The sequence below is a fragment of the Rattus rattus genome, chromosome 9, assembly GCF_011064425.1.
Source record: "Rattus rattus isolate New Zealand chromosome 9, Rrattus_CSIRO_v1, whole genome shotgun sequence".
In the NCBI taxonomy this organism is placed as follows: domain Eukaryota; kingdom Metazoa; phylum Chordata; class Mammalia; order Rodentia; family Muridae; genus Rattus; species Rattus rattus.
The window spans coordinates 82,877,923-82,904,708 of NC_046162.1; the positions used below are offsets into that span (position 1 = coordinate 82,877,923).

The window sequence follows — 26,786 nt, forward strand, 5'->3', positions numbered from 1 at the left end:
CAGTCACATAATAGTCAAAACACCAAATACACAAAATAAAGAAAGAATATTAAAAGCAGTAAGGGAAAAAGGTCAAGTAACATATGAAGGCAGACCTATCAGAATCACACCAGACTTCTCACCTGAGACTATGAAAGCCAGAAGATCCTGGACAGATGTCATACAGACCCTAAGAGAACACAATGCCAGCCCAGGTTACTGTATCCTGCAAAACTCTCAATTAACATAGATGGAGAAACCAAGATATTCCATGACAAAACTAAATTTACACAATATCTTTCTACAAATCCAGCCCTACAAAGGATAATAAATGGTAAAGCCCAACATAAGGAGGCAAGCTACACCCTAGAAAAAGCAAGAAACGAATCGTCTTGGCAACAAAACAAAGAGAAGAAAAGCACACAAACATAACCTCACATCCAAATATGAATATAACAGGAAGCAATAATCACTATTCCTTAATATCTCTCAACATCAATGGTCTCAATTCCCCAATAAAAAGACATAGATTAACAAACTGGATACGCAATGAGGACCCTGCATTCTGCTGCCTACAGGAAACACACCTCAGAGACAAAGACAGACACTACCTCAGAGTGAAAGGCTGGAAAACAACTTTCCAAGCAAATGGTCTGAAGACGCAAGCTGGAGTAGCCATTCTAATATCAAATAAAATCGATTTTCAACTAAAAGTCATCAAAAAAGATAAGGAAGGATGCTTCATATTCATCAAAGGAAAAATCCACCAAGATGAACTCTCAATCCTAAATATCTATGCTCCAAATACAAGGGCACCTACATACAAAAAAGAAACCTTACTAAAGCTCAAAGCACACATTGCACCTCACACAATAATAGTAGGAGATTTCAACACCCCACTCTCATCAATGGACAGATCATGGGAACAGAAATTAAACAGAGACATAGACAGACTAAGAGAAGTCATGAACCAAATGGACTTAACAGATATTTATAGAACATTCTATCCTAAAACAAAAAGATATACCTTCTTCTCACCACCTCATGGTACTTTCTCCAAAATTGACCATATAATAGGTTATAAAACAGGCCTCAACAGATACAGAAAGATATAAATAATCCCAAGCATCCTATCAGACCACCATGGGCTAAAGCTGGTCTTCAATAACAATAAGGGAAGAACGCCCACATATACTTGGAAGTTGAACAATGCTCTACTCAATGATAACCTGGTCAAGGGAGAAATAAAGAAAGAAATTAAAGACTTCTTAGAATTTAATGAAAATGAAGGTACAACATACCCAAACTTATGGGACACAATGAAAGCTGTGCTAAGAGGAAAACTCGTAGCTCTGAGTGCCTGCAGAAAGAAACAGGAGAGAGCATATATCAGCAGCTTGACAGCACACCTAAAAGCTCTAGAACAAAAAGAAGCAAATACACCCAGGAGGAGTAGAAGGCAGGAAATAATCAAACTCAGAGCTGAAATCAACCAAGTAGAAACAAAAAGGACCATACAAAGAATCAACAGAACCAAAAGTTGGTTCTTTGAGAAAATCAACAAGATAGATAAACCCTTAGCCAGACTAACGAGAGGACACAGAGAGTGTGTCCAAATTAACAAAATCAGAAATGAAAAGGGAGACATAACTACAGAATCAGAGGAAATTAAAAAAATCATCAGATCCTACTACAAAAGCCTCTATTCAACAAAACTTGAAAATCTGCAGGAAATGGACAATTTCCTAGACAGATACCAGGTACTGAAGTTAAATCAGGAACACATAAACCATTTGAACAACCCCATAACTCCTAACGAAATAGAAGCAGTCATTAAAGGTCTCCCAACCAAAAAGAGCCCAGGTCCAGACGGGTTCAGTGCGGAATCATCTGAAAGCAAGGAATCTTAACAGAGAAAATGCCTCCATTTTCATAATTATCGATTGATGGGGGATGGGCCAAGACCATTTTGGGTGGGGGTCATCCCTGGGCTGGTGGTCCCTTAGTCCTGTGTAAAAGCAGACTGAGCAAGCCATGTGCAGGTCAGGAAACAGCACTCCTTCATGGCCTCTGCATCAGCTCCTGCCTTCAGGCTCCTGCCCTGTTTGAATTCCTGTCCTGACTTCCTTTGATGATGAGCAGCAATTTGAAAGTGTGAGCTGAAAGCCCTTTCCTCCCTAACTTGCTTTTCTGTCATGGAATTTCATCACAGCACTAGTAATCCTAGTTAAGCCACTGCTCTTCCAGAGAACTGGAGTTCAGTCCCCGGCATCTACATCAGGTGGCTCATAACCACCTGTCACTCCAGCTCTAGGGGACAGGATATTCCTCTCTGGCCTCTGTGGGCAAACGCATGTTTTACTCACACAGATGCACATATAAATACACAGAAATAAAACAAATACAAATAAATCTCATAAAAGAGGGTTGTTTTTCTCTTACAAAATGTTGATGCCTGAACTTAGACTTCTTATAACACACACACACACACACACACACACACACACACACACACACACACACACACACGCAAAGATAAAAAACAAAAGTAGTCTTGAAGTCAGCGAGAATGAAGCCACTTAGCTAGACCTGATGGCTACATTCACTCTCAAGATGTAATTCACATCTAACACCGAGCGGATTCCGGGGGTTGTATCCAGGGTCTCACACATGGTAGACTAAGTGCTCCATCACGGAGTACCGTCCCATCTTTCCTCTTGCTTCCAATTTTGAAGGCTCTCGCTTGCCTTGAACTCACTCTGCAGCCCAGGTTCGCTTTGAACTTACTCTCTCGTTGTCTCAAACAGCTAAGTCCCAGACCTACGTCACCAGGTCCAACATACATTCATTGTTTTATTTTTTTAACTACTGAGTTTTTAAATATTTGTCTATTTACTTACCTCATGTATGTGGGTGTCTTACCTTCATGTATGTCTCTGTGCTGTGTATGCCCAGTGCCAACAGAGGCATCAGTTCCTCTGGAGTTAAGACAGCTGTCAGCTGCCGTGTGTACACTGGGAATCAAACTCAGGTCCTCTAGAAGAGCAGCCACTTCCCTTAACTGTTAAGCCATCTCCTCAGCCCCTTTACTCACCACTTTAAAGTGTACAATCCAGCTGCCAGGCAGTGGTGTTACATGTCTTTATTGCCAGCATTTGGGAGGTCTCTGAGTTTGAGGCCAGTCTGGTCTACAGAGTGAGTTCTGGGACAGCCAGGACTACACAAAGAAACAAACAACAGAGGTACAACTCAGTGGGGCTTTGTGTGTGTGTGTGTGTGTGTGTGTGTGTGTGTGTGTGTGTGTGTGCGCGCAGGGGGATTTCCTCTAATTATTCTATCGACTAATAAAGACAACAAGAAGCTAATCGCTGGACAAAGATAAGGAGGCAAAGGAGGCAATATTTTCTGGCCCAAGAGAGGAAAAGGGGACATGGGAGAAAGGAACGGCCTTTTTTTAAATGAGTTGGAAAGTAAAGGACATGCAGGATGTAGGCCGGGGAATTGTCAGACCCTGTGACAGCTTCCACCACTGGAAGAATTTTCAACATAGAATAGACGACGAGTTTACGACAAAAGATTCCATGCCCTGCAGTTGTGTCATTCTGGTTAATTTTAAAATTAAGATTGTCTGGTGTTTTCCATTCACAGCAATCCAGGTGGGCAAGTGAGAGGGTGCAGCTGTGTGGCAGCTGTGGCATGGGCAGAGCCAAGCCGCAGGGGGGTACAGTTGGTTGAACACCAGCGGTAGCTCTGGGCGTTCACAGGAGGGATACCTGCTGGGCAGCTTAGTAAAGCCAGCCAGAGAAATAAGCACCTATTACAGTCTCAGGCTGTTGCACTGGGCAAGGAACAGACAGAGGCCAGAGATGCCGGCAGGCATGAAGCCAGAACAAGCATGGGTTCTTTTAAAATTACACACTACATGTGTATACACCTTTCTGTAGCTTTGTCAGTAGCTCCAGAACAATTTCTTCACTCCCCAAAGATACCTTGTATCTGTTACCTGCCATTATCCTTTCTGTTCTCTTAAACTGGCAACACTAATCTGCTTTTGCCCTGTGCATTAGCCTGTTCTGGGTATTTCATAACTGGTTTTGTATCTGTTTCCTTTGTTTGCTTTCAGGTTTCATTCATGTAGTGTGTGACATGTATCAGTACTTCATTCCTTTTTAACGACTGAAGTATATTCCATTGAATGGATATACCACATTCATTTGTCTATTTAGTACAACTATTGGACATTTGGGCTGTTTCTACTTAGTAGGTATTGTGGTTAAAGAGCTAGGAAAGCCAGCCATAAAAACAATGTATATGGAAATACACTTTTATTCATCGGGGATATATACCTGGATATGGGATCACTGGATTTTATAGACCAGTCTCCACTAACATTTTGAAGAATAGCCAGACTGTTTTTACAAAGTGCCACTCTGTCACCCACTAAAAGTGTATAAGGATTCTATTCTCCACGTTGTTACCAACACACTTGCCTATCTGCATCATTTGCTTTTCTTTTCTTTTTTTTTTCTCCAGGGCTGGGGACTGAACCCAGGACCTTGCGCTTCCTAGGTAAGTGCTCTACCACTGAGCCAAATCCCCAACCCCATCATTTGCTTTTCTATTGAGGTGATAAAACACCATGACTACGGAAACTTAAAGGGGAAAGAGTTTCTTTAGATTTGCAGTTCCAGGGGGTTAGAATCCACAATGCTGGAGCGAAGGCTTAGCCATAGCATGTGGAGGGCTCACATCTTGAACTGCAAGCAGGAAACAGAGAACAAATCCAAAACATATGAGTCTTTCAATTCCCAGAGCTCACCTCCAGTGACACACTTCCTAAGCCTTGCTAAAACAGAGCCACCAACTGGGGACCCAGGTTCAAATGTCTGAGTCTGTGGAGCACGTTAACCATTCAAACCCTCACACCATCTGTCTTTTTAGTATAGCCATGCTTGTGAAGATAAAATGGTATCTCATGGTTTTAATATGCATATCCTCGGTGCTGCTCGATGTTTGAACATGCTTATTGGTCACTCACATATCTTCTTTAAAGAAATACCAATTCAAAACGTCGTGCTCATTTATTTATATTTATGTATTCACATGGTGCTAGGGACCCAACCCAGCGCTTCAGGAATATAAAACAAATACTCTACCAACTGAGTTATATTCCTGGACCTTAATTTTTAAGTCGGTTGCTTATCTTTTGTTACTGAATCATCACACAGTTTGTACACAGTCTGGTTGATATGAACCATTTTTAGATAAAAAGATTAGAGGCTGATGAGATGGATCAGTTAAAGTTTCCTTAAAAGAACCAAGGCTGAAAACCTAAGTTTGATCTCCAGGATCAACTAAAAGGAGACAACTAATTTCTGAAAGTTGTCCTTTGAACTCTGCACATGCTAAATTCATTTGACCTATGATACAATTAAATATAAAATCTCTTTGTTGGTATTTAGCTTAGACAACCCATCTAAGGTGACCCTGGGATGTGGAGTTCTCTTTGCTGTGTTAGGACCCTTCTTGCGTTTCATGCCTTTTGGCATTTGCTTGAGGAAATTGGGAGCCCAAGACATGGCACATCAACATTTGTAATTGTTGTATCTCCTGGATGAATAGCTTCTGCCTTTGTATGTGAGTCGGCATTTTCTGCTTAACAGCTTTCGGCATTGTTTACTGCTTTTGTAACTTCGATATCTTGACTATGGTATTTCACAAGTAAGAGGAAAGACTCGACTATACTGTGCAATGTAGCACTTAGTCTACCATGTGTGAGACCCTGGATACAACCCCCAGAATCCTTTCGGTGTTAGATGTGAATTACATCTTGAGAGTGAATGTAGCCAATTTATAATGAGTATTTCACTCTGGCCGTGCAAAGAGTTTGTTAGTTGAGATGAAGGAGTACAGGTGAGAAGGGCTTTGGGGCTCAGTCTGTAGAGGGGTGACTTGGATAGTGTCTTAGGACACTGATCCCTTTTCTGAGTACAGTGACCAAGAAGGCTGACACGCTGGCGCTGTCCATGGTGCTGACCCCAGGGCTTTCCTTCTTATAAACCCCCTCTTGGATTGGCTTTCCCTAGGGGCTCTTACTCTTCTGCTGGTCCTGTGAGCTGTCATCCTGAAGCCCTAGCCCCAAGGCAGTCTCTCAGTGATTACCTGTCTCTGATGCAAGAGCTCCCAGAGTTTTAATAACTCCCACCGCTCCTCTGCCCTCAGCAGCCTTGAGCCCATCTTCACTCCAAGAATTAAGACTAACTTTTGTTCCCAGAAGAATTGAGCTTCTTACGGATAATCCTCCATGTTCTGGCCTGAGAGACGGACAGAGAGAGTGGAGCGGTAGGAGAAAGATGGGTAGAAGATGAAGGCTCTGAGTCTCCCTGGCCATTTGGGCTGGAGGTAGGTGGTGACTTCAGGGTCCTTCCCATGGCCAAGTCATGGCTGAGAGACTCCAGATAAAACCCGTTGTGAGACCAGCACAGGGCAGAGGGAAGGTATGGTGAAGTCACTGGTCAAGAATCCTGGAGGAAGGAGATTTGGAGAACAGTTAGTTTTATTTGGAGCTAAGACTTCTGCCTATACCGATTTATGTTGGGGAAAATTTAGGATAGAGGGCGGGAGGGAAGGCAAAATATAGACAGCGTTTTCTCCCCCAACGCCCACACCCATACTGCAGCTTCTTCCCACACACAGAGAAAAGGCAATGCTCTCACTTCCTACTCTCTAATATTCCCTTTTTAATCTTCTCTGGTCCCACCTTCCTCCTCCTGCCTCTCCACTCTCCTACCCACCCCAGGTCTTCAGTCCTTCTCCATGGCCACTCTTCTGCCTCACTGTCCCTGCTCCAAGGGTGGACACATGGTAGGTTCATCCCTGTGTGGCAAACTCACCTCCTCCCTTCCCCTCTCAGTGTCATGGAGACTGATTTCCTGAGAGCAACAACCAATGAAGGACACACCGAGTAACAACAGGGAGTGCTTGGGGATCCTCTGCTTCCTCCACCCTTGTCCATGTCTCTCCCCATCTGCAGCCCCTCTTAGCCCGCTCCCTTGCTCCTACAGGTAGAGGAAGCACTGCAAGACTCGTAGGGGTTAGTGGGGGAAATGTCGACCTTGCAAAGGTCGTGCTTGTGCTTTCTATGTGTTAGGAGCGAGGATCCCTGCCTTCCTTTTCAGGACCCTTCATCCAGAGCTATTTCCCATTCTTCAGCTTCCAGTGGAATGGGTTGGGCCCATTTCAACACTTCAGCCATCACAAAGTAAGCACTCTCTGTGAGAGGCTGTGTGCGCTGGGCACCATGTACTTGCTGGCACTGGCCTCACATGGAGATTATAATACAGGAGGTGACAGAGACATCCTCATGGAAAGGTACTGACACAGGACAATCTTCTAGGAGACTTGGAGACTCCTAAACCTTCAAAAAAGGGTGTGATTCAGATGGCTGAGTAGGACCAGACAACATCCACATGGGGCACTGTCACCCGAGGGACTTTGGAGGGGCCCAGCTCTGTTGACACCGAGGCATCTAGAGGAAAACAAGGAGAGGAGAATGGTAGTTCTGGGTGCAGATTCTGAGGCCAATTTAGATCTGGCTCTGCTGGTCATTCCCAGTGTGAGCTGGGGTGGTTATTTACTCCTGGTAAACCTCAGTTTCCTCATGCATAGACATGATTCACTGTATTTCCTATGTGTTATCAGCACTGAATAAGAGAATGCTTCTGAGATATTTAGCATAGTGCCTAACCCACAGGAAACACCCTATAGATACATACTGATGAGTGTTACCATAACGATAAATGATTGTGATTACTACTGAGGTGGCAGATTGTTCTAGAAACATGGGGGCACTCTCTAGAATAGATGTGAGAGCACGCCTGGAATTCCGTCTAAGTGTTAGTTCTTTCCTGTAGACGATGAACAGCCGTGGAATGCTTCGGAAGACATTTTGAATTAGATGGGGAAGGTATTTCTTGAAAAATTGACCACATACTGTGCATTACAGTGTGAATTAAAATGGAGCTCAGTCTGGAGGCGGAAACCCTCCCGGGAGCCTAGCCCAGTAAGTCAGGTGGGAGGGATAACTGGCCAGTGATTTCAAAGGAAGAGCTATTTTGTTCTAAAGACAGAATGTGCGGAATCCATACGTGCCTGGCTGGGTGAGGGGCTAGAAGATCAGACAGGAGAGCCAGAGAAGAATTTGGGTTTGAAGAAGAGGAGTGAGCGTGAGCACAGACTGATAAAGACCGGCGGGGCCTTGTGGAACAGGGCTGCTAGGAGAAAGGTTAGGGCTGCAGCCATGAGGGTTACCCTGGGAGGTGTGTGAGAACTTGGAAAGAGGAGGGGAAATGGCTGCTTCTGCAATGAGGACCTGATGTTTTCTGTTCTTTATTTGCAGAGCTAGTGTGTGTGTGTGAGTGTGTGTGTGTCTTACACACACACTTCTCTCCTCCTCCCCTCTCCTCCTCTCTTCCCACTCCTCTCCTGTTGGTGTTCTGAGACTTCCCTTCTCTGCACTCAGGCCATCTTTATTCAGGACAGGGCTGAGCAGACGGGGCTGGCGCTCAGCAATGCCCAGAAGCCTTAGGCTCGCTCCCCGGCTCCCTTTGCTCTCTTATTGTGATGTATCTGCTAATCGTCAATCTTATGACCGTTTCTAAACTATGAGAAACAAGAACAATTAGTAAAGGAGAAGAACTATTTATCTATGAAACCAGTGCCTTCAACTGGATATAAACACCAGCCACTGCTGTTAGCATTTTGATCTTATAACATTTTAACAAAATGTCAGCCTGACATAGTGGCCTTTGCTTGCAATCCCAGCACTCCAGAGTCAGGGAGATCGTCCCAAGTTTGAGGCTGGCCTGATTTACATCCAGGCCAGGACTTCATAGTTACCTCCTCTTTCTTTCTTTCTTTCTTTCTTTCTTTCTTTCTTTCTTTCTTTCTTTCTTTCTTTCTTTCTTTCTTTCTTTCCTTCCTTCCTTCCTTCCTTCTTTCCTTTCTTCCTTCTTTCTTTCTTTTTTTAGATTTATTTATTTATTTTATGTATACGAGTACACTGTAGCTGTCTTCAGACACACCAGAAGAGGACTTCAGATCCCATTACAGATGGTTGTGAGCCACCATGTGGTTGCTGGGAATTGAACTTAGGACCTCTGGAAGAGCAGTCAGTGCTCTTAACCACTGAGCCATCTCTCCAGCCCTAGATCCTGTTTCAAAAACCACTTCCAATGCTAAAAATGTTTTGTAATTATTTCTTTAAAATAATATCAATACATAATAAACTAAAATACCATACAATCAAATTTCATGTTAGAACATGAATTTATCACACCTAGAATTTTAACACCCGGAGATGTCATATTTTATTTAGCAATATGACATACATGGTTATTTACACTGCTTCTGGTTTAATCAAATTATATTTGATGGGGAACATGCATTCTTAAATATACATTTTTAGAACTAGCTTTTATTGTTCTGACAAATACCTAGGGGAGACTCTAACAAACGTGTGGGTGAGGTTTATATCTCCAACTTTGGCTGGAGTACAGTGGTTTCTGTTTCCCTAAACTCTCACAGTGTTGAGGAGTCCAAGTTTTAAAGCTTCTCCTGCCAAAGCGATAACCCAAGAAATGCATTTCTCTTATTATATTTTAATTTCTTGGGTGGTTGGTACATTGTAGGTAAATCTTAACTGTTTTTCCATAGGTAAAAAGAAGCCCTGAATCTCTTTTAAAAGACAAAAGTTGAATCTCTCGGTGGCATCCTCTGGTCTCAGGACTCGGCGTTTGCCACAGGTGTTGTCATCGTGGTTGGTTCTCAGGAACAGAAGGGAATCCATTCACACCAGCAGGTAATTGCCAGGCATGTCGCTGGTCCTTGGGAGTGGGGGTGAAAACAGTGCTATGCCCTTTCACTTGTGAATAATTGATCTTATGGATTTGATACATTGTAAATAAATCTGATATCTTACATCTCGGAGCACTGCATCACAGTCACCTATTATCTTACCCAGGAGATACGATTCTGTCACGTGTTACCTCGTTTTCAAATCTTCTTTTTTTTTTTTATCATGATTGATGCATAGTTTATTTAAAGTAAAAATTTCAAATAATGCAGAGACATAAATATAAAAATTTGGAGAACCTCTGAGGTCTTTCATACTAATAAAAACATGCGTGTAATGTGCACATGCGTGTAGGCTCACACATGAGTGCACATGTGTGGAGGCCAGCAGTTGACATCAGGTACTTTTCTCCATCACTCTGGGTGCTGGGGCTCTAAAGTCTGGTCCTTGTACTCACAGCACAGGTAGCTTATCCACCAATTCACTTCTCTGGAGCCCTCATCTTATTTCTTTAAATTTCATTTTTATTTTATCTTTCGATCTGTGGTGGTGGTGGTGTTGCTGGTGGTGGTGGTGTGTGTGCTTGTTGGGATGGCGTGTGCGTGCATGTGCATGCATGTTCGAGATGTATTTGTGTAGGATGTGTGGCACACAAGGTCAGAGGACAACTTTGTGGAGTCAGTTCTCTTAGAAGTTTATACAGGTTTCTGGGGTCAACCTTAGGTCAATCTTACCATAAGTTTGTTGCCCACTGAGCCATCCTACCAGCCCTCACCTCCTTTTTTTTTCCCTCTCTTCTTCCTCCTCCATTTTCTCTTGGTTTTTGAGACAGGATTTCCCCTCATAGCTCTGGCTGTCCTGGAACTCAGGCTGGCCTTGAACTCAGAGATCCTCCTGCCTTCAGGGAGAATTGCTTAAATGGCCCTTTGCTGAGAGTTGTGGAGAACACAGGGTAAGCAGACGAACCATCATCCTGAAGCACTGCTTTTACACAGGCACTTGAGGATAAAGAATGTCGCATGATGGGTCACGTGACAAGATTTGGGGGTTTCATGCCTCCTAGGTGTAGATAATCTTAGAGAGAACTCAGTGTGATATTTTTTACCGGTCACCACTCACCATACCCGAATTTTACTGGTAATTATGTGTGTATTTGTGTGTGGGTTTGTATGTGTATGTATGGGTGGAGCTGCAGTTACAGGCTGTTGTGGGCCAGTTGAAATGAGGTCTGGGATCTGAACTAGGGTCCTTCTGTAAGAGCAGGAAGTGCTTTAAACTGCTGCGTCATTAGACCCCATACTTAAGAATTTTAAATGTCACGAAGATTGCCTAGCATGATGCGCCTATAAGAGCATTTGCATTAATTATAAATACGCAGTGTGAGAGTCTCAGGAGGAGTTGTACTGGGCCTGAGCTTCTCTAAGTTGCTCAACATGAGAAACACACAGAGAAGCGCAGAGGTAGAAAAATACAAGCTGCGTGAGTCATCCCAGCTCAGGACCCCAAGATCATCTTCCCGCCTCTTCTTCCACTCACATCTGACTGTGTGCACCCCGACTTCTCTCCTGTGTCGGGGTCTGTTGTGGTCGGTGTTGGGCTTTGCTTTTCCAAGGCAGCGTTTCTCTGTGTAGGCCTGGCTGTGCTAGAGCTCCCTCTGCAGACCAGGCTGGCCTTGAACCCAGAGAGATCTGCCTGCCTCTGCCTCCCAAGTGCTGGGATTAGAGGAGTGTGCCCCCACCACCAGGTTCACAGTTACTTAGAGTACACCTCTCTTTCTTCAGACATGTACCCCGTACAACTCCCCCCTCCAAACCGCTGCCCCGGGGTGTCTGTCTATCTAAAGTCGTTAGTCTCTGCATCCTCTCATGATTTACACACACGTGTGAATGGGCCCGTGACTCCAGCTGTGTAACGACATGTGTATCTGCTCACCAATGGTTTCAAGCAAGGTTGTGAAAGCTGTACTTCGCAAGGTCATATCCTGGATGCTGGAGGTATGAAAAAGAGAAATAAATCCTTGTCCAAAGACATTGTTTCAGGGGAGCAGGGAGCTTGTGTCTATAAATGCCTCTGATACAGAGCCAGATGTGGTCAGAGAACTAAGCCGGCGGCGGCTGGATACGTCTCTATCTTCCTAGGAAGCTCTGTCAAGCCATACCTTGGAAGAGCTTTGACCAATTTAATCATGGTCCTCCAAAGCAAAAAAACAAAACAAAACAAAACAGAAACACAAAGCCAAACAAGTGAACAAAACCCAAACCAACCAAACAAACACCCCCAGACCTGACTGACTGTTCACAATGTTTTACATCGTGTTATCTCTCTAGGCACACGGGGAGGGACCCATGGAACCTCAGAACATCACATGGGTGTCAGAGTTTATTCTCTTAGGTTTCTCACAGACTCAAGAACTCCAGAAACTCCTGTTTGTGGTGTTTCTGTGTGTCTACATCACCACTGTGGTGGGAAACATCCTTATCATGGTTACCGTGACCTTTGACCCCAGGCTGGACATGCCTATGTATTTTCTGCTTCGAAACCTGGCCGTCATAGATCTCAGCTACTCGACAGTCACCTCCCCCAAGATGCTGGTGGACTTCTTTCACGAGACCAAGACCATCTCCTACCAGGGCTGCATGGCACAGATCTTCTTCTTTCATCTTCTGGGAGGTGGGACGGTCTTCTTCCTCTCAGTGATGGCCTACGACCGATACATAGCCATCTCCCAGCCCCTCCACTATGTCTCCATCATGAACACCAGGCTGTGTGTGGGACTGGTGGTGGCTGCCTGGGTAGGAGGCTTTGCCCATTCCATTGTCCAGCTGTGTCTGATGCTCCCATTGCCTTTCTGTGGCCCCAACATCCTGGATAACTTCTACTGTGATGTCCCCCAAGTGCTGAGGCTTGCCTGCACTGACACCTCCCTCCTGGAGCTCCTCATGATCTCCAACAGTGGGATGCTGGTCCTCATCTGGTTCCTCCTCCTTCTTATCTCTTACACTGTCATCCTGGTGATGCTGAGGTCGCACTCAGGGCAGGCGAGGAGGAAGGCGGCGTCCACTTGCACCACCCACATCATCGTGGTGTCCATGATCTTCATTCCCTGCATCTACATCTACTCCAGGCCCTTCAGTCCCTTTCCCTTGGACAAAGCCGTGTCCATCAGCTACACAGTCTTGACCCCCATGCTCAACCCCATGATCTACACGCTCAGGAACCAGGAGATGCAGGCAGCCATGAAGAGACTGGCAAAGCTCCTAGTGCTTACTAAAAGAGATGAGCTTTAAATAGATTGTCTTTCAATGGCAGATTTCTCTGGACTTGTGCCACCCTGGGGGAAAAGCAGAGTTAAGTCCTTGTACATAATAACCAGGGCTGGAGAGAAAGTTCAGCTTGTGAAGTGCTTTCCTTGAGAACATCAAGGCCTGAATTCGATCCTCGGAACTCATATGCATAATCCCAGGCATAATAATGGCTGCTTAGAATCCTAAAGCTTGAGAGCTGGAGAGAAGGGACCATGGGGATTACTGGCCAGCCAGCCCTAGAGATGTAAGGACAAGTGAGATACACTGTCTAAAAAAATCCCATTGTGATGGTTAGTTAACCACTCTGTGCTCCTGGCGGGTCAAATGCCCAAGAACTATCTGGATTCACTAATGAAAGACACACATGCCAGCTGATTTTCTTATGCCTTGACTTGGACACTTCTAATCCTTCCCATGACTATCAAATACTGCCGTCCAGCATTCCAGAGTTAACCTCCTTTAAAATCTATATTACATCTCTGCTACCCAAAACTCAGTTGGAGGAAGTGGCCACTAGAGCCACTTACCAGAATTCTTATATGGCTGGTCTTTCCTACACCCCTCTCATGATGATTCTGACTCCTTCCTCTCTCCTGGTTCTCGCCTGAGCAGATCTCAAGTCCTGCCTCAGTCTACCTGCCCATTCATTGGCTGTTGGCTCTTTATTGGTTGATTGAAAACCAACTGGGGACAAGGACCTTCAGTATTTGAACATGCGGATTACCGATTTTGGGGGCTAGATTAATTCAAAGCATTAGAACCAATCCCCAACAAAACCCCTTATAAATGGTATCTGAGGAGCAATTTCTGAGCTTACCCTCTGGACTCCACAACTAACTCTCTCTCTCTCTCTCTCTCTCTCTCTCTCTCTCTCTCTCTCTCTCTCACACACACACACACACACACACACACACACACACAGACACACAAACACCAACAAATCAGATTACAGCAATATATCTTCATGAGTTACTTCTGTGTCAGGCACTGTTATTAGATTCTTCTATACTTTGTATTAAAATATTACAGATAAGAAAACTCAGAATATGGTTATTTTTTGCACCACGCTCTAACCAACTGAGCTAACCAGCCATCTAGAATATGGTTGTTTTACAAAGTGGAACAATAGAATTTGGTTTCATTGACTCTAAGGTGTGACCTCTAACTGGAACGAGAGTTTTTAGCAGCCTGGAGACACAGACACTTCTCAGAAAATCTCCCCGTGTCTTTAGCTGCATCTGACAGACACAAGAGTTTCTATTTTTTGCCTAAGGCCCTGGCACCTGGTTTTTATTATGACTTTATTGCTGTATATTTGTTCATGGTGAGATATACAACTTTTTGCAAAACTCTCAGTATTGAGGGTAAGTTTTGAGCACAATGCAGGAGCTTTTTCCCACAAAGACCTGAATGCCACAGGCTCTTCTCGATTTCTCTGCATCATAATGGCCGCCCTGAGTCTATTCTGTGTCTAGATTTCTTCCTCCTTTTTTCTTTTCATATTTATAGCCATAATTTAGAAACAAGAGGAGGAGGGCGTGGACCATCACATCCTCCAGATCGTCTCTTTTCCAGGCGCAGCATCTGTGGTCCTCCAGTTGGTTTCTTTATCCTAACCTCCTGACTCCAGCATCCTGGGCAAACCTCCTATCTTCACTGCTGTATGACAACATCCCCCTCTCAAAATGTGGCATTTAATGTGTGACCCTTCTGCACTGGTGTGTGTGTGTGTGTGTGTGTGTGTGTGTGTGTGTGTGAATTGTTCAGGAAACATTGGCCATTGCCTCTGAATTCTGTACCAACAACTTCTGAAGTCTGTATCAGTGAGATTCCCTTGTCTGCCAGCAGCTAAGCCAATGAGAACAGCTCAAGGGAGGAGGAAAGCTGTGTATCATATAGAAGATCTGGGACAAGCAGTATCCAGTTGGTTAATTCTGCACATCAAAAAATGTTCCAGCTCAGCGTTGTCTTTTTTTTTTTTTTTTAAAGATTTTTTTAATTTATTTTATGTACAGCATTCTGCCTGCATATGTGACTGCAGGCCAGAAGAGGGCACCAGATCTCATTACAGATAGTTGTGAGCCACCATGTGGTTGCTGGGAATTGAACTCATGACCTCTGGAAGAGCAGTCAGTGCTCTTAACTGCTGAGCCATCTCTCCAGCCCCAGTGTTGTCTTCTTGGTGATGCCTTACTTTCCTCTCATGCAGGATGTGGCTGCCAGACCTCTGGATGTCACAGTTTCACATTGGAGCCATTTTGGGAGACAAAATAAAAGAGAAACACATGCAAGTTATTTTTTCCTTTGTGCATATGTGTGTACATGTTTGTATGCATGTGTGTGGTTGGGGGAAGAAAATTCTGTAGAACTACCTCAGTAGAATTCTCCTAGGACTCAGTTGTCTACCTCTGTGGTCACTTCAGTCTGTACAAAAAAGGACGTGATAATGTCTAACTCTTCTTCCAGGTCAAACAACAGTGTCTGCATGTGGTACCCACTGACGACAGGAAGAGACACTATTGTCTTGAGTAAGAAAGACTGACCTTGAGAAGAAAACTCTACCGTGAACAGGGGCCACCAGATCATGTGTTTGGTGAAGCCAACAGGTTGCATGGCAACCTGAGAGGACAGGTCAGGTGCTGAGAACTCATATAGACCAAGGAGGGAGTGTCTTAGTCTTCACCCTGCTACTGCGGAGCTCCTATATCAAAGCCCTAATAGGACATCAGGAAGATATCATTGTCATTATCATCATCATTGTTGTTGTCGTCGTCACCATTGTCGTCATCATCATCATCATCATCACCATCACCACCACCACCACCACCACCACCACCACCATTACCATCATCAACAGCAGCAGCAGAAGCATTTCATGTATTCTGGAACATCATGGAACTCTCTGTGTACCTATCGATGACCTTGCACTTCTATCCTCCTGCCTCTACTCTGGAGTGCTTGTATTATAGACATAGACCACCATGCTTGGTTTGTAAGGTGTGAGGGATTAAACCGGGGACTTCACCCCTGATAGGCAAGCACTCTACAGACTGAGCTACATCACTAACCATTAAGAATTTTATTTAGGGGTTGGGGATTTAGCTCAGTGGTAGAGCACTTGCCTAGCAAGCGCAAGGCCCTGGGTTCGGTCCCCAGCTCTTAAAAAAAAAAAAAAAAGAATTTTATTTAGAGATACTAAAAAGCCCCAGAAGGACAGTTTCCAGTATATCATTCCAAATTAGTATTCTGGAAGCTTCTGATAAAATACCTGATGTGACGGGCTCTGGAGATTTCTATGTGTCAGGCCCTGATCACACAGAACATCCCGCAAGTGTCTGAGTGATTTGATTTGAAATACTAATGTTTGACCGCAGACCATCAAGCAGATTAAGAAGAAAAAATGCCCCAATAAAAGACAGATATTAAAGTTAGACAAAAGTGAGAAACTGGGAGGAAAAAAGTAGGGTTTGGTGGCTCATTCCTTTATTCTAGCACTAGGGAGGTCAAACCAGGCAGATCTCAGTGAGTTCGAGGTCAACGTGGTCTACTTAGTGAGCTTTAGGACAGGCAGGACTACTTAGAGAGACCCTGTCTCAACACCAAACCAAACCAACCAAACAAACAAACAAAAAAGAAAACAATTATCAATTAAAGGAAATAAAATATTTCAACTTAAAAATGTTTCTAATTGAACCTTTTATTTTGAAATGATTGTGTCTGCCTCTGTACAGGATAATAAAGAGCTCTATTTCCCATGGGAACTGCTACAGACTGAGTGTTTGCTGACCCCACACAACCATGTGTTGAATCTGATGGTTTGTGAGTTGTGGGGTCTTTGCTAGGTGTCCAGATCACTTCACGTTATAAATGTGGCCAGCAATTCTGAAGGAGACCCTAGAGAGCCACTCACCACCATGTGAAGACTCAGAAAAGTTGACCTTCTAAGACCTCTAATCTTCACCTCAGACCTTTCCCACCAGGAGAACGATGAGAAATACATTTATACTCATACTAAGGTTCAGCCTGTGGGACACTGTGGCAGGAGATCAGTCAGACTAAGGCATCTTGGGAACACCTCGTGTAATATTAGTAGGTCAGTAGTGCCGCAGTCAAAGCCTGGGGTGGACGCTATATTTACTATAATTCTAGCCACAAATCATGAGTGGGGATTGGGATGCCACTTTAGAAATGTTCAATAGAAAATGAGAAAAAGGTTCTTAGAAATTGGAAATATGCCTTGTAAAATGCAATATTTTCTTTGGATGGTCAGAGAAGCATCTTCCATTCCACAAGATTTCTTCAAAAAATTCACTCTTATTCTTCACACTGAAAGGTATGATCCTGCCCCAACCCACCGCCTGCCTGATGATTGTTGCCCCATGCACTCTCCTCCTTCCCCCAGGTAAGGATTCTCAAATCTTGGCATGATCCCTACACACACACTTATTCCTGGAGGCTACAAATCCCATGGCCCTTGCCAGGTAGCAGCACCTACTCCTGCCACAACCTTCCCTAAACTCTGTCACTAAGGGACCAACTGTAGAACCTGGTGAGCTGTCCACAAAGTCTGAGGATCAGCATTGAGAAGCTTCTCACTCTACAGAAGGTTCGACTTTGGGCTCAGAAGCTTCACTTAGACCTAGCTGAGCTGAGACCTTCTGACACCCTATTCATATATCAACACTGAGTTGGAACAAAAAGAAGCCCAAGCATTATTCTGCTGTCCCACAACCTGACAACCAAACACTCACTCAACAGAAGTGGGATAAGACATCCATGTCAAGAAACACACCCAGTGACCTACCTTTAGATGACTTGGTTCATTGAAGGGCACGAGCAACACGAACAACCAGATGAAAGTTCTCTTCCAAACATGAGTGCTCCCAGAGTAATGTTCCTCAGCAAAAGCAGCTTAGACATCACACAAGAAAGTGACTTAAAACGATGACACACACTTCCAAGGATCTCAAAGAGGGTATGGATTGGTGACATAAACTTCTCAGAAACATAAACACTTGAGTAAAACAAGGAAAGCAAGTTGAGGCATGAAAAGAGAATTTAATAAAGACAATTTCTAAAGAAAAGCCAAGCTGAAATGTATCCTGAAATGAAAATTTTAGTGAGTCAGATACTGAATAAAAGCGAGGGTCAATGGGTCAATGGATCAATGGGTCAGTGGGTCAATGGGGAGCCACAGCAATGGGTTGCTTTGAGTGGGAGAAAGAATATCAGGTCCTGAAGACAAGATGGGGGCACTGGATCAGTCAATCAAAGAAACATTCACTCTAAAAGAACCATGAAGGCGATGTGTCGGGACTCTGGGACACTATAGGAGGCATGATCTTCCTTTTGTTCCCTGGAGTCTGGGAAGAACTCTACAGTTATTACATTATGTCAAATATACAATACCTGTTAATTTTATTGTATACATCCTTCAAAATGAGAACATGTGGATTTCCTATACAATTCTCTTATCTAAAGGGACCGATAATTCAAGTGCAAAGAATCCCAACACTCCAGAGATAGTGAGAGTAGACCCAGCTTAGGGTGGTAAATCTACGGTGTCACAAAATGTGGGACAAGATTTGTCAGGCTTTAAGGTTCTGTTGTAGTATACAAACGATTTCCCACCTCTGATTTTACTGACATCTATTTCAATTCAGCGCAAAAGAAAGAAAGAAAAAATAAGGAAGGAAGGAATAATATGTCATTATCTTGATGACAGTGACATATTCAGAGTCATCCTCTAAAAACTTCCTCATAGAATCCAACTGCATGCCTCACTAACACCATATCTGTTCAAGTTGACAATGAAATCAACCATCATGGAAAAAAGTTGGAATACGAGTGGCTGATTAAATCAAAGTATCATATATCTATGTGAAGTTAGTGCCAGGCTAAAAAAAACACGAATAGAGTAGATCATAATAGAAACAGGTTCTTGTAAAACTCCCAGTCACTTTCTGTTGACCTTAGAAGGCATTTTACTTTTAAATTTATGAGTATGTACTGGCTGGTTTGTGTGTCAACTTGACACAAACTGGCGCTACCACAGAAAGGAGCCTTCTTTGAGGAAAGGCCTCCATGAGATCCAGCTGTAAGGCATTTTCTCAATTAGTGATCAAGGGTGGGAGGGCCCATTGTGGGTGGTGCTGTCCCTAGGCTGGTAGTCTTGGGTTCTATAAGAAAGCAAGGTGAGCAAGCCAGAGTAGGCAAGTCAGTAAGTAACATTCCTCCCTGGCCTCTTCATCAGCTCCTGCTTCCTGCCCTGCTTGAGTTCCAGGCCTGACTTCCTTTGGTGATAAACAGCAATGTAAGCTGATTAAACCCTTTCCTCCCCAACTTGCTTGTTGGTCATGATGTTTGTACAGGAATAGAAACCCTGACTAAGACAGTGTATGATTTTGTTTTTGCCTGTATGTATGTATGTATGTATGTATGTATGTATGTATGTATGTATGCATGTATGTGCACCATAATGTGTGCCTGGTGCCCATAGAGGTCATAAAAGGTGGGCGGAAGATAAGATGATGCCAGAGTGTCTGGCGTTAGAGTTAGCAATGACTGCGAGCTAGAATGTGGGTGCTGAGAATCGAACCCAGGTCTTCAGTAAGAGCAACAAGTGCTCTTGACTACTGACCCATCTCTCCAGCCCCTGTTGAAGACCTTGTCTTTTAAGGTCTTGGACAGCAAACCCTGAAGTACAAAAATCTCTAAAATTGTTTTTGTTCTTGGTGCTTTGGGTCCTCCAGGAAGACTTCTAAAAACTGGTGGATGCCTTGAGATATAAAAACTTTTTAACAGGTCCCACTGCTGCCCAGGCCCCAGTGGTAATGAACCCAGCTCTGCTCCCTGAATCCTGTCCAATAGGTTTCCCCACAGGACACTCCTTGTTTCTCTAGGGTGCACACATGCAGTACAATCGGGATGGCCAAGGACTGACTGGAAAACTGAAGTCACAGCAAAGGACCTCCAAGAAGGTGTAAGCCATAAAGTCCCATGCTGGGCTGAGGTGTGGTGAGAGAAAGGGCTTTGCTCTCCCACACACGTCAACTGTTAGAAGGACCTTGTTGGTAGGTAAGAATAAGTGAGACTCGACTAGAGTCAGCTCAAAGTGTGCGGGACACTGGGGGTACAGCGGGCATGGGGCGTGTGATGGTGCAAACGGGTGTTCTAGGTTACACGGGGAGCAAGTAAGCTTAGGCTCAATGGAGCCCGCTGTTGGGAGGGAGGATGCGGAGAGCAGAGGAAGGAGAGGAAGAGCAAAACCATCACATGCCCCACAGTCTGGAGAGCAAGGCCACTTTGCGCCATTCCAGGAGGCTGGCGGGTGTTGTTTGAGCAACTACTTAATCAGAGTTGCTGTCACAGACGCCACTACTGAGTTTGCCCTCGGGTTAAGCGGGTGACAGGAGAAATGGTCAGTGTGGCCCCGGAGAGGCGTGGGAAGTGTAAGTGGAGCCTGGGTAGATGCAGAGTTCGTTCTTGTGGGGATGGATGCAGAGACAGCAGCCAGAGAGAAGGTGCCTCTGGGTGTTTCTAGGTCGGATTCCTTACAGAAGGTATTTAAGGAAACAGGAGTTCTTGCCAAAGGTGCAGACTTACTTGAAGGGATGGCATGTGAGGGAACTATGAGTTCCTCAGACAGCTATTGGTTGCTGGGTGACAGGGGCCCTGATTACAAAGGTGTGGTACGTGGAGGTGACTTTTATGGTTGGCATGTAATGCTGACAGTTGCGGACGTGTCATCTACCCTGCCTTATATTCGCTTTATATATACTTTTAGTATCAGAGTTTTAAGCTGTGGGCATTAGATGGTCATTCATTTTATGACAAGAAAGGAGCATGATCACATCCCCCTATGGAAGGACGCAGGAGTGGGAGAGCATAAAAACAAGGCTGGGAAGATAGAGCCTGGTATCCAGTAGCTAATGGATTACAATAGGCCAAAGGAGAAAGAGTAGGGGAGCATGAGACAGGGCAGGCATGGGAGCACGGGGCAGGGATGGGGAGCACAGGGCAGGGCAGGGATGGGGAGCATGAGACAGGACAGGGATGGGGAGCACGGAGCAGGCATGGGGGCACAGGTAGGAATGGGGAACACAGGCAGGAATGGGGAGCACACTTGCCCTCATTCTGGCACCATATCTGTCTCACTCACTTCCAGCTCCTCTCTTCAACCCTAACAAATCTATTTTCCTCCTTTCCCACACTGTTACCTCAGTTCTTTTTTGCCGTCTCCCTTCACTCCATCTATTCCAATTTCTTTTATTAGCAACACCCTTTTCCCTCTCGCCTTAGATATTATGTCTGCTAAATTCAGTATGCTCCCAGAAGAGCTCTCCGAATCCTCTTTCAACAGGAGTCACCAGCTAGTTCTAATTTCACAAACCCCCCAATTCCAGCTCGCTCTTGCCTGTATATCTGTCCTGTGGAACCTCATCAGTTAAGAGGCTCCTGTGCGGAGGAGTGGGAAGCGGCTGGATGTGACGGCTCCAACTGTGTCTGATGATTGCTTGACATGTGTGAGTTTTATGTCAACTCGACACAAGCTAGAGTCATCTGAAAAGAGAGAGCCCCAAGTCAGGAAATAACCTCCATCTGGCTTCGGGAGACTCCCCTGCCCCCCCTCCCATAAAAGGTAGCATTTTACCATAACTATACCAGAAAAAAAAAATCCAAGGAATTTCTATTCAGTTGGGTTTGAGCCTAAACATCAATGCGCTCTCTCTCTCTCTCTCTCTCTCTCTCTCTCTCTCTCTCTCTCTCTCTCTCTTTCATCCACGTTCTCTTCTTTGCTCATTCTCTTTCTCTCTCTAATATCCATGCTCTCTTCTTCATTAAGGTTTGCCACCAAAGTATTGTTCTAACCATGCACAATTTTGTTCATAAGATTGCAATGGCTATAATGTGTGCCTGAGTTGAATACCACCTCGGACAGGTCCCCAGAGCTTGGTTCATTTTCCTAATTAGTGGAGGGTCCAACATTCTGGGTGGTGCCATCCCTGGGCTGGTGGCCCTGGGTTCTCTAAGAAGGAAGACTTAGCAAGCCATTAGGAGTAACCAAGTAAGCAGCACCCCTCCATGGCCTTTGCATCAGCTCCTGCCTCCAGGTTCCTGCCCTGCTTGAGTTCTCTCCCTCGTTGCTTTTGATAATGGATGGTTACATGGAACTGTGAGTGAAGGAAACCCTTCCTCCCCAAGTTGCTTTTGGTCATGGTGCTTCACCACAGCAATAGTGACCCTAGGACAACAAGAAATTCTTCATCCTATGACAATTTGTTTACCCTGCCCCACCAACAGCTCTGTGCTAAGTACACTGTTATCAGGTCCTGGGCACTGCTGGGAACAAATAAATTTGGAAGCCAAACCTTGTTCCCAGGACCACGTGATTGAGTTGAGGAGGAAGCACTAGCAACATGAAAGGTTTGTTAACACCGGGATGTGTTAAATGTATCAAAACTGATATAAACAAGCAAAGACCGGAATACCGGAGGCTGGAGACCAGCCCGCAGAGCACACTGAGCATGCGCACTACTCCAGGCAGTTACAGGGATTTACGTGTGCCTTTCTATTTATCCCACAGAAAATGAGAAAATGAAGCTTTGTCGTTGACGCTCCCACTTTACTGATGTGCCCGTTGGGATCTTAATAAAACAAGCCACCTGCTTTTGCTGAAGTCTCAAGGAAAATAAAACCAGAAATTTACTCGAGAGAGGCTCTCACTCAATGTCTTCCCACTGCTTTGCAGACTTAGACAGGCAGGTGGCAAACTCTTCCGTGTGGCTTTAAGGCATCTGTGGGACTTGTCATGCTACCACACACTGTCAGCACAGCGCTGGAAAGGCTGAGACAGGAGAATCTGATTTGATGACAGTCTGAGCTACAGAACAAGACCCTGTCTCAAGAAACAAAGCAAACAAATACAAAACTAAAACACTGTCTCCTAAACGTGTGCGCCAATACCCACTTACCGATTCTTCAGAGAGAAGGAAGCAAGGAGCATCATGGTCTTCCCATGATAATGCCCATCATATGGATAAGAACAATTCGTCTGAGCCCTTGCATGCTAACAGGGCAAGGAGTCACTTCGCCTGCATTTGTTATCCATTAGCCACTTCCTTTAGGTTCCTGCAGAACACCCCATGGAACCAGAGAACCTCACATGGGTGTCAGAGTTCATCTTCCTGGGCTTCTCAGAGATCTGGGAGCTTCAGCTCTTCCTGTTTCTGGTGTTCTTGTGTGTGTACAGCACGACCGTGGTGGGAAACCTCCTCATCATAGTCACGGTTTCCTCAGACCCCAGGCTCCACACGCCTATGTACTTCTTGCTCTGCAATCTCGCTGTCTTAGACCTCTGCTTCTCCTCAGTCACTGCCCCCAAGATGCTGGTGGACTTCCTCTCTGAGAAGAAGACCATCTCCTACCGAGGCTGCATGGCACAGGTGTTCTTCTTCCACTTCCTGGGAGGGGCCATGGTCTTCTTCCTCTCTGTGATGGCCTATGATCGCCTTGTGGCTATCTCACGGCCCCTCCACTATGTCACCATCATGAACACCCAGCTTTGTATGGGACTGGTGGTGGCTGCCTGGGTAGGAGGCTTTGCCCATTCCATTGTCCAGCTGTGTCTGATGCTTCCATTGCCTTTCTGTGGCCCCAACATCCTGGATAATTTCTACTGTGATGTCCCCCAAGTGCTGAGACTTGCCTGCACTGACACCTCCCTCTTGGAGTTCCTCATGATCTCCAACAGTGGGATGCTGGATGTCATCTGGTTCTTTCTCCTTCTGATCTCCTACTTGGTCATCCTGGTGATGCTGAGGTCGCACTCAGGGGAGGCGAGGAGGAAGGTGGCATCCACCTGCACCACCCACATCATCGTGGTGTCTATGATCTTCATTCCGAGCATTTACCTGTATGCCCGGCCCTTCACCCCCTTCCCCATGGACAAGGCTGTATCCATCAGCCACACGGTCATGACCCCCATGCTCAACCCCATGATCTACACGCTCAGGAACCAGGAGATGCAGGCAGCCATGAAGAGACTAGCAAAGCGCTTAGCAATTTGCAACAGGGAGTGAGATTTAAATAGGATGACTTCACATCTGAAATGTCTTGTGTTATCCCAAGTGAACAGGGAAGGGAGGGCCTTATCCCAGCAAGAAATCAGAATGCCCCAGTATTTCTTGATGACACCCCTCACTCTTTATTGTATTCCTTCTTATAAACCTGGCAGTGGTTGTGGTATTACATTAAACAGTTTTGGGACAGTGAAATGGTTTATCAGGTCAAGGCATTGCTGCAAAGCCTCACAACCCACATCACAGAAGAAGGCTGACCCTCGGATTCCTGTGTGTGTGTGTGTGTGTGTGTGTGTGTGTGCGCGCGCGCGCGCATGCACATACACAAACGTATGCATGCATGTGTATGTACACAAACATGTGCATGAACAGACAGAAACAGAAATGATAAAAAAAAAAAAAAACCAGACTGGAGAGATGGCTCAGTGGTTAAGAACACTGACTGCTCTTCCAGAGGTCCTGAGTTCAATTCCCAGCACCCACATGGTGGCTCACAACCATCTGTAATGAGATCTGATGCCCTCTTCTGGTGTGTCTGAAGACAGCTACAGTTTACTCATATAAATAAAATAAATAAATCTTTTAAAAAATAATAAAAATATATGATTACATTAAAAATAAAGTAGTGAACAGTTTTACAATAAGAAAATTTAGAGTATGGAAGCAATTCTCTCAAGGTTCAGAATTACTCGGCTAAGAGACACATTCTCAAACTCCCAGAGAATCTCCTTCTGTTGAAGACCCTCTCGTCCTTTCAGCGGCTGGTCAGCAAACTGTACATGGCACAAATCTCCAAACTTCTCAATGCTTTTCGTGCTTTGGGCCCCCAAGGAAGATCCCTCAGAGAACATACGCTCTGAGACAGAGAGAAACTTTGTTTTTTTTTTTTTTTTTTTTTTAATAAGTCCCACACTGCTGCCCAGGTCTCAGTAGTAATGAGCCCAGCTGGCCTCCTAAGCCCTGTCCTACAGTCTCCCCTGGGATAGTCCCTGCCCTGTCCCTCCAGGGCCCCACACAGGTAGCACACTTGAGGGATGGCTCAGGACTGGAAAACAGAAGCCATGGCAAAGGACCTCCAAGAAGGTATGAGCCATGGCGTCCCATGCGGGGCTGAGGCAAGGTGAGAGGAAGGGGTTTGCCTCCTGAACCCAGATCAGCTGTTGGAAGGACTTTGCAAATGTTTGCCAGTAGGCGGGAGTAAGTAAGTGGCGTGCACTTGAGGAGAATCCATCTAGGGACAGCAGGCACAGCAGGAGCGGCTGCTGTGGTGTTAATAGCAGGTGCCCAGGTTCCACGTGGTGACATCCGAGCACAGGATTGACCCTAGGATTCAGAGGGAGGGCGCTGAAAACTTAATATCTTTTCAGGGAAAATCAATACAAAATTCTGGACATGGCTACACACAGCAAGCTTACATTATTAATGGCTAATTCACGAAGTGAGCTAATGCTGAAGCAACTTCTAAGTTGTTCTGGTTGCCGCTAGGTTCACAGTGTTAAAGAATTTAAAACATATTTGATGGAGTCTAAGTGCCATGGTGGGGTGTTTCTAAAGTGTCTTTGGACCTCAAGGATGAAGAATTCTCTCATTTATTTGAAAAAAAAAAAAAAAAAAACCAACCAGGAATTACTGTGAAGGATATGGAAATAACCAAATGGAAACCATCCATTCTGTAGATAAGATAGCAACTTGGTGACATCATTGCAAAGTTAAATGGACATTTATAGCCTCATAAGAAATGCATGTGTGTAAACATGCTTTTCTATCTCAGCTCTATGCACAGAGCACTGTAGGTAGCCGCTAGGAGGTGGAGGTGTAAGCCACGGGCACTAGAGAGACATTGAAAACCGTCAGGTCCACATTCTAGAAGGCCTCACTCATTCAGAAGGCAGCTGTGGGGAGCGAGGATGAGGTGCAAACATGGGGGCAGGGGGAGTGAGAAGATAATGGTCCCCAGAGTAAATAGACTGCAGTAGACCAGAGAAGAGAGGCTGGAGAGGGTAAGCGTGGACAGGGGAGTTAGGAGCCTGCACCCCTCACGCTGCCTCTGCCTCTCTACCCCAGCTTGTCTCAATGTGTCCATCCCTGTCCGCTCCCTCCACTGTCCACTCCGTCTCCTGCTCTGTGTATTCTGTTTCCCTTCCTCGACCTCTTCCTTTATTTCATCTCTTCCCACTTCCTCCATCCAGCTCCTCCCCCTTTCTTAGCTTCCTGTGAAAGTGATATCCTTTCAAAAGCGCTTCATGTGTCCCTTCCAGCAACACTCAGCGTCTATCGCTTACTTGCTTGGACGTCTCGATTTCCGTCTCACCGTTGTTACCCACATCCCGTGGAGCCTCACCAAGCAAGAGGCTCCTGTCTGAGGGAGTGAGAAGCAACTCCATACCAACATTCAGCTGTGTGCAGAGGCACCTCTACAAGGACCCACATGTTCTACCATTATTCACCCACCCTGCAAGCAACAGCAGGTGCTTAATAAATACTGCCTACTACCAAGAAGCCCAGTGCTAGGAACAAATGAGTTTTGAGAACTACATCCACGTTCCCCGGAACTTACGACTTGTGCTG

General features: G+C 45.1%; 2 protein-coding genes across 2 annotated transcripts; both read left to right on the plus strand.

Moving 5' to 3' along the window:
* Window positions 1-12,177: 12,177 nt before the first annotated feature.
* LOC116909754 (olfactory receptor 4D1) lies at window positions 12,178-13,119 on the plus strand. Its single transcript, XM_032913440.1, has one exon. It carries the CDS (start codon window positions 12,178-12,180, stop codon window positions 13,117-13,119), a length of 942 nt encoding a protein of 313 aa, XP_032769331.1.
* A 10,163-nt stretch (window positions 13,120-23,282) lies between these two features.
* LOC116909753 (olfactory receptor 4D2-like) lies at window positions 23,283-24,218 on the plus strand. The gene has a single exon (XM_032913439.1). The coding sequence runs from the start codon at window positions 23,283-23,285 to the stop codon at window positions 24,216-24,218; it is 936 nt and encodes a 311-aa protein (XP_032769330.1).
* The last annotated feature ends 2,568 nt before the right edge of the window (window positions 24,219-26,786 follow it).

Bases quoted from the DNA above. Each gene is read 5' to 3' on its own strand.
- LOC116909754 (XM_032913440.1), top strand. From the start codon at position 12,178: ATGGAACCTCAGAACATCACATGGGTGTCAGAGTTTATTCTCTTAGGT.
- LOC116909753 (XM_032913439.1), top strand. From the start codon at position 23,283: ATGGAACCAGAGAACCTCACATGGGTGTCAGAGTTCATCTTCCTGGGC.